The sequence below is a fragment of the Trachymyrmex septentrionalis genome, unplaced genomic scaffold, assembly GCF_001594115.1.
Source record: "Trachymyrmex septentrionalis isolate Tsep2-gDNA-1 unplaced genomic scaffold, Tsep1.0 scaffold106, whole genome shotgun sequence".
Classification (NCBI taxonomy): domain Eukaryota; kingdom Metazoa; phylum Arthropoda; class Insecta; order Hymenoptera; family Formicidae; genus Trachymyrmex; species Trachymyrmex septentrionalis.
The window spans coordinates 160308-169055 of record NW_017304185.1 but is presented as its reverse complement, the minus strand read 5'-3'; the positions used below and the strand labels follow the sequence as shown (position 1 = coordinate 169055).

Here is an 8748-nt window from a genome sequence, read left to right as displayed (position 1 = left end):
TATATATATATATATATATATATATATATATATATATGTATATATATATATATATGTATATATATATGCACATTCACACACGCACACATATGCATTGAAAACATTGTTACAACGTGACGTTAGTGCCTCTCAATTCCTTACTTCGCAAGCGAAGGAGAAATAAAGAAAAATCAACGACTTGTAGAAGCAACATGCTATTGCGCAATATTGTCAAATTATATTAAATCCTTTCTCCTCCGCTTACGAAGATATTTAACGCATTTCAGCATTCACGATTCATTTCTATTGTCTTGTAATGCCTACGTTTGTAAATTGATCTCCTGAAGAAACGAAGAATATCGCTTTAGATAAGAAGCATAAAAACTAAATCTCTAAACTTAATTCTTTTAAGAATTTCAATGTAGACGATAATATAACGTAACTGTTGGTATGTGATAGAAGTGAAATTTATCGGATATTTCAATTTTTCCAAGATTTCTTCCAAGAGTAAAAGGATCAGGAATAATGTAAGAAAGTAAAATATGTCATTTATCATTTTGAATTAATATCGAATTTGTTCAAGTTTGGAAAAATGCCAACAGATATATTCTTAATATACAAACAACATTCTACACGTATAGTGTATTATAAAGGACATTACAAAAACAGTATATAACATTATCGTAATCTTATCCACCTGTTGACAAAATACACAGCAATAAGGTATACTTCCTTAGGAACATGAGTTCTTATATCGATAATAAATTCCCTAGGAAAGTACTTGTCGCGCGCAAAGTTGAGTATGTTGGATAAGACTCATTCGCGTATTAAAGCTTATAGAATAAAATTATCTAAATAATAAAGTAAAAATGCTGACTTGCTGACGGAGATATGAACGCTACATAAACATTACATAAATCTAGCGTAATAACTATGTCCGTAAAATTGAAAGTGCGGGAGGGGCAGATTGCCTCATCATCATAGCAAAATTACTCAATCCTTGGTCGCTTGGCTGCTGATCGTTGGGATTGTTATGTGAAATATTTAAGTGTTTGCCTCGACTACTATTGTGACTTTGCAAATGTTTCTTCAAGTGATCTTTTCTATAAAAAGCTTTGCCACATTCGGTACAAATTTGATTTTTGCTACCTGAATGAGTAATCATATGACGTGCCAAGTGCTCGTTACGTTTAAATGCTTTACAACACATGTTACATTGATATGGCCTATCTTTATTATGACCTTGCTTATGACGATCCAAGTGTTCCTTTCGTTTTAAGCTTGCCCCGCAAATATCGCAGATATGTGGTCTCTGTTTATGATCTTCAAGATGTTCGTGAAGTGCCTCCCGATCATTAAATCTATATGCACACTCGGGGCAATGGTAAACCAACATACCTTATACAGGCAAAGAATATTATACGTTATATATAGAATGGTATCGATAATAAAATAGAGACAAATATATAATTTCAACATTTCATTATTTCTATAAATATCTTATCACATGCAATTATAATTTGCAAACAAAAGGTTATTAGCTTCGGTATAAAGTATTAACTGCGACTCACCATTAATATGCTGTGGTTCAATATCAAATTCGATTTTTGCTCTCACTTCTTGATACGTAGAATTTGTACCACAGTCCTCATATTTAGTCGCGTATGGTAAACCTAACGTACTAGAGCAACGTGCCAGGCATTCGGAGAGCCTAAAATCAATTTGCAGGGGATCCGTCATAGTCGCAGCGTCTACTTTCTGCACAGTCTGTGTGCTGGATGACTGCTGTGAGGTTTGTGGACAAAGTTCTTTGCTGCTGCGCAAATTATTGTTTTCATTCCGATTTTCATCGGTTTGCTGGAAATGCTGCGGTGGATGGCCGGAATAACTGTATCCAACCACGTTGGGCCGCTGTGAGGTATTTGGTGGATATTTCACGTTACGTGGATCGTAAGCCATTATTACCAAGTAAAGAAGTTTGAAGTATATTTTATCCACTCTCAAGAAATTACTCCTTATTATTAATAACATATACGACATCTATGATGTCTACAGTAATATCTGCATTGTCGCCTAAAAAAAAGTGGAAAATTTAAAGGGACTTACTGAGCATGCTGTCACGCATTTATCATGTATATCAATTGGTCGGTGTATTGAGAGACTATGAAAAAGTGTCTTACTGCGGCAGTATCATCATACAAAATGTACCCGCCGCGTGATGTCCCGTTGTGTCTACCACGCTCATCTCGTCGTTTTTTCGATACTCCTCTGGCGGAACAAACGTTTCCGCATTGTCGGAGAGTCGTCGTTGGCAGTGTCGGCACCGTCGAGGGATCGGCCGAAATTGTCTGCATTCATCAAAAACAACTCCAGTTACATTCTCACTTTTTGCTTACTACAATATTACATCTTAGACAGTGTCAAATAATTCAAATGCTGCTGAAACGCTGTGGACCTATCCACTAAATCCACTTATGTATCGTGAATATCAGTGAACATGGTGAATATCGTGATCGGTTCAGGCCATCTTTACAGCATCTTTATCAGCTGCTATGCGTTCTAAAACCTTACTCGGGCGCGATATACACACAACGTACACAGGGTGTCCGGCGAGATTTCTATCATAAAGCGCGTGTAGATAGAGCGAACTAAACTGAGTTGAAAAGTTCTTTACCATATATTTTGCAATTTTCGTAATATATTTAACGAGATATTAATTGCCGAGAAGTCTTTAATAATTTTTCACTCAAATACTATTCTATTTTACAGAAAAACTGCAACAGACAAAAATTATCTATTTTCTTCTCATAAAGTTGTAAGAATTTTTTTAGAATTTTTTAATACTGCATTTTCTGATTTTTACCAATCTGAGAAAATACGATATTTAATTCTGAAAAAATTCTGAAAAAATTCTCAGAACTTTATGAGAAGGAAATAAACAATTTTTGTCTTTTGCTGTTTTTCTGTAAAATTGATAGTATTTGAGTAAAAAATTATTAAATAATTAATATTCAACGATTTTTAGTAATTAACATCTCGTTAACTATTGCGAAAATTGCAAAATGGTAGAGCATCTTTTGACTCAGTTTAGTCCGCTCTATCTACACACGCTTTATGGCACAAGTCTCACCGGACATCGGACACTGTAAATAGGCAGAATATAATGTGTTTGTTCCAAAATTGAAAAAGTATTCTCAAGCGTACGTACAGTGCAGATTTATCGGTACGTCAGTATTAAAATCCACGCGGCGGCTTTCATTTCTCCGCACTTTGATCTCGCACTGACAATGTCAGTCTCCTTTCCGAATATCCGAAATGTCGGATTGTCACCGACTCGCTCCGTCTTACTTCGTTCTCTGCCGTTACTGCACCGCCGCTCCTGCTCTTCATGTATATGCATGCTCATTCAGACATCTTGTATGTATACATATTATACTGATACATACTGACACACACACACACACACACACACACACACACACACACACACACACACACACACATATATATATATATACCCTCACACTATACCACTTTGAGTTGAGGGTCTTGGGGATTGATTAAACAGATCGAGTTTTGGAACGTATACTCCAACATCGCTCCGATTACCTACTTGCAAACGAGGTAAAATGCGAAAAATTTACAAATGGTTTTGTCATCTGGAGACCCTACCGTGGCTACTTTACGCGATCGGCGCATTGTTGGGGACCGAGATGATCATATTTTAATAAGGACAGAACCGATCACGTTCTATATATGCTTAATCGATAGCATACATTCTGGTTGTATAGTACGTGTTTTTATTTTTTCTCTACGTACCCTACGAGCGGAGATATTGCGACACAAAATACGATCTGAAACTTTTAATGTGTATAAGAAACGTCGTCGTCGTCATCGTCACCGCTACGGAGTGGGGGAAATGTCCTTTTGAAATTTTTGGCGCAAGAGGCAAATGTGGCGCTAGTACTGCATGGGGTGTATTCGTTTATGCAATGGATAGCGCATCCTCTGCTTTCTTATCTGCTGGTCTCAAATGACCTAAATTTACCGAATGGATCTCTGCATTAGTAGCTGCTCGTATACCATATTGGATCGTATCTTCCAATCTGGAAAATCTGGAAAAGCTAAACTTGAAAATTAAGGTCCAGGAGCTTTATTCTTGAACAAATATCACATACAAAAATAGCAATTTCGTATATAATCGATCAATCACAATCGAGAAACTGTCATTTTCGTAAGCAAAAATTATGTGTGTGTGTGTGTGTGTGTGTGTGTGTGTGCTAAAAAATAGAGCAGTTTCACAACTCATGGTTAACTCTTAACTGAGGTTCAACTTATTCATAATATCTTTCTAATGCTAGAATTGGAGAAAGATGAAAAATAAGTTGAACCTCGGTTAAGAGTTAACTGTGAGTTATAAAATTAGGCCTAAATAAAAAATCCGAAAATATTAAATAAACCCTAAAATATTGTAAAATTTAATTATAAAAAGTTCATAATTTTTATGTGTGTTGATATTTTCAATTTACATCTAAAAGGTATGATTTTTAGGTTAATCTGATTGCAAATAAAAATTAGCAAACTTCACACCTTTTTCATTATATACCTTACGTTGCATTATTTTCTTTAATAGTAAGATCGATTTTAACAAGTTATTCTACCTTTTCCATTTTTTAATATTTTAATAAAATTCATTTTTAGTAATACAATCGGCTATTACAGTTGGCTGTATTATGAACAGCAAGATATGCAACCTGCAAAGACAACTGCAGCGCAGTTGATCATTCATTTACGCAGTACCGCGAACAGAGCATCTGAGCAGGACCATAGTACATACAGTATGGATACTGAGCGTCGGCACCTTTGATGTAGTGGATCTCAGATCACATGACTCGCCGCTATGTTGTAGGTTGGAAAGGCGCTTATAAATTTGAGTTTTTATAAAGCTACAGAATGATTTTACTAAAAAAAAGATATAATTCGATCGTGTCATGAAAATTATTTATAGCGAGTATATTTTTAAATCAGAATTATATAATTATATAATATTAACGAACTCATTGTATAAAGATAATATTCACATTAATAATAATAATAATAATAATATTAAACAGTAATAAGTAAATTAAAAATAATAATTGATTAAATACTATATGAAAATTGTAATGAATAATTGTGTAAAAAAATAATATATTGCACGAAAATTGTAATTAAATGTAAAGTTGTAATTTAATAATTAATATAATATACGTATATACACGCACGCACACACACACACACACACACGCGCGCGCGCGCATACTTTATTACGAAAATACTTTATCATATATAAATATAAGTCTACACAATATAGCGTCTCCGAAAAAATTTGATTTAATTTTTTAATAAAACTTAATTTAACCCTTTGCCTTACTATTCTCTTACAAATTAAAAAAAAAATTAAACTTTGTACGAACGACGTACCACGGTCACCCGTGAGAACGTCACGATACTCATGTTTGGCCTGATCTCCTTACCACGAGTCTCACACGATATTGTAGGCGAAAGGCTTAATTATATTTTATGGGAAAGAGATTCAGCTAACCTAACCTAATCTGCAATTTCAATTTACTGAAGGCAGCCACATTCCTGGTTGGAAATCAACGCAAGCGCACTAATTGGAGACTACGTAAAAAGTTCAGTGTCCATATCGTATGTACTTATATTGTGGCTGCAGTCGCATTAGCAAGTAGAATAAACGAATGCATCTGCGGCAGTAACTGCATAAACGAACGCACCCATGAGATCTGTTTTTTATTGCTGCACTCTGTACTGGTGCAATAAGTTGAAGTGAAACAAATGTATATTTGTTTCACTTCAACTGATTGCACTGTGTACCAGCTGACTTATGGTCAGCGAGCGTTGTGAACGCTGTGACGTTCTGCACATTTTACACATTCTACACTCTGCAAAGATTATAAGTGAAATTTAACGGTCACGCGATTGCGGAGGAATTGAATAAGTGCAATTGTGACTAAAGCTATATATAATATTCCGGTTACCTCAAATGCGCAATTAGCCCTGACCAATCGCAAGAGTCTTCCCGATAAGATAACTTTCATTCTAGATCTACCGGAATAGCGTTTGGCTCGCATTGATTTTAATTTTGATTTACATGTTCGCTCTTCTGTATACTATTTATATGACATTCATGTTCTTATCATATTGATATCTCCGTATTTATCTGGAGATTTAATTAATTATCTTCAGCGTTATGTTCAGATTCCCATCCGAGATATCACTCCATTCTTATTTATCGAATGTTAAACAAGGATGACGTGACATCCGGAGAACTTCAGGTAGGAATCCGCCAGGTAGGAAAGGAATACGCCTCAGCATGTTGATTAACCATGTGTTCTTGTAAAAGACAGTTTTCTCTGTTTATAAATTAGTTTAACGAGGTTAGTTTTTATAAGTATATGTATGTATGTACATGCACATGAACACATGCAGCATCGACGGATCTGCAAAAGATAAATAAATTTGCGCAACAGAAAACGTCGGAATCGATGGAATAAAGCCACAACCAATGACGAACGTTCCGTAATTCCGATAGATCCCATAGAAGCGCATTTTGAGACAATTGTCTCTATTTTATTATAGATTATAGAACATTAGTAGCATAATCAATGAATTTCGAAAATTCTCTTTATAATATAAATATAAAATTAAAAATAATTTATAAAGCTTTTGCCAACCTATCTCTACCTAAAAATGTTTTTTACATTTGAATAAGTAAATATTTGAATAAGTTTAAGTTTAACACATCTTTGCCGTCATAAACATCAGTGGAGCGTCTTTTCAATTCTGGACAACAAATGTATGTACCTTGATGAAATCGTTTGTCCGATAATATTATATGTTGTTGTAAAACTATTGTTTTTACGCAATAAAGATTTATGAATAAATGTGTGTGAATGTCAAGCTGGCTCAACTGTAATTGGTTAACCAATCAATGGTTAAAACAGTTACGACATTTTTGCGACCATGCAACTAATATAGAGGAAAAGAACTGTATAGAATTTTTATTGTTGATTCTTTATTGTAATTTTTCATTATTTCTTTGAAAATTGTAAGAGACAAAATAAATAAGGAGTTATTAAATATTAAAATTGTTGAGGCTTGAATCGGTTATTAAGTTCAATTTGCTTTTGAGAGAAGAAAAATAGTTCTTTATTGATGGACAGACGAGACGAGACTGACTCGCATGGCAACGATGCGAGAGTCTAACTTGTTTGTTTAGTTAGAGTGACATGGCAACGCGACGGTCGACCCGAATAACAAAAACAGTCGAGACATGCCACGGAGACACTCGGGCCTTTTCGTTGAACATCGATAGCGCTCTTACATTACTCACACAAGCACACTAAGCTGACTCAACAAAAATTATTAAATTTAATATTTTTTAATTATTTTAAGAAGAAACTGATTACTTTAATTTATAAACAAATTAATTCTGGTTTTAAAAGTAAAGAAAATTATCTGGAACTTTTCAGATGAATTTTCAGATAAATTTATCTATATTATCTAGATTAATTTAAATGTAATCATCTTTATCTTATCTAAGATGAATTACCAAATTTTCATCTTATCTTTATCTAGCTAATTTTAAAATCATCTATGCACAACACTGATTATGATGATCTTGATAAATTATGATCGTGAGTGACCTCCGATCATTTTTTAGCCGTGGCTCGTTATTAATTAAAAAATTAGTTTAATATGAATATTAAAATGAATATTAAATATTGTATTATATATAATGAATATTAATAATTAAAAATTATTTATTAAAAAGTTATTAGAAAAGATTAATAAATATAGAAAAAGATTAATAAATAAAATCTAATTTTTTAACACAAAATGTATATTTCTATGTGTATTTTCTGTTACAAAATTTATATTTCCACGTCTGACTTTTCACGCCTACCTAGGGACGTGTCGCATCGCATGGAAAGTTATTAGACAAGAAGAGAAGGGTTTGAGATAGTTTTTAATATTGTATGTTGTATATATATTATAATAAAAATAACACGTTATTTTTTTAAACTTTTTTGTTAAGAATTTCTAATGAATAACAAACAGTTCCTATCGAAGGTTATTCAGCGTCGTGACCTTGACAATATATGCCAAGGTCATCGGACCAGGTTCCCCTAATTTAAACTTTTATTCTAATTTTTTTACATAACCATATGATAATGCTGATGTCCGAAATTTAATGAGTGGCAATGTAACTATTAGACTGCGGATATTTATGCAAAATTCTTAACTGAATATTAACCATCGGTTTTAGCAGTCGATCGTTATTCGTTAAAAGAGTTATTAAAAAGTAAAGTAAAAAGGGTGAGATTGCCATCTATAAATATCAATTTATGCAAAATATACATTTTATGCAAAATATTCAATTAAGTATTTTACATAAATATCCGCCTAGTAATTATGCATAAAATATTATTAAAACTAAATATGTATATATTCGTAATTATAGTTATACTTGTTTACGTAAAGTCATATCGCTATGATTATAAGTAGATAATTCGTGAAGAATTGCTACTGTTTACTAATTTATCTCTATATATATTATTATAAAATAAAATTTTGTACTAATATTAAAAATTTTACATACAATAAGATTATGGAATTGCAATTTTTAATAAAAACTTTGACATGTGTTAATTTCATTGCGGGAAAATTGTTGTCTGTACTTATATATATACTATATATATATAT

General features: G+C 32.9%; 1 protein-coding gene across 3 annotated transcripts; it reads right to left on the bottom strand.

Annotated features, from left to right (window-relative positions):
• Positions 1–513: 513 nt before the first annotated feature.
• On the bottom strand, positions 514–3881 carry LOC108745692 (zinc finger protein interacting with ribonucleoprotein K-like). 3 transcript variants are annotated; one of them, XM_018481993.1, is made up of 4 exons: positions 3799–3881; positions 2160–2327; positions 1551–2052; positions 514–1377 (listed from the first exon to the last, which is right to left on the bottom strand). In XM_018481993.1, the coding sequence occupies exons 3-4, from the start codon at positions 2017–2019 to the stop codon at positions 911–913; spliced, it is 936 nt and encodes a 311-aa protein (XP_018337495.1). In that variant the 5' UTR covers positions 2020–2052; positions 2160–2327; positions 3799–3881; the 3' UTR covers positions 514–910. The 3 variants fall into 3 exon arrangements, with proteins under 3 accessions (XP_018337495.1, XP_018337510.1, XP_018337499.1); XM_018482008.1 differs by lacking the exon at positions 3799–3881 and adding an exon at positions 3756–3790; XM_018481997.1 differs by lacking the exon at positions 3799–3881 and adding an exon at positions 3188–3371.
• Between the last annotated feature and the right edge of the window lie 4867 nt (positions 3882–8748).

Excerpts from the sequence above, each read along its gene's own strand:
- LOC108745692 (XM_018481993.1), bottom strand. The coding sequence starts at position 2,019 with ATGTCGTATATGTTATTAATAATAAGGAGTAATTTCTTGAGAGTGGAT. Across the intron at positions 1,378-1,550 it reads TGAACCACAGCATATTAATG|GTATGTTGGTTTACCATTGC; the intron begins GTGAGTCGCAGT and ends TGCCTGTATAAG.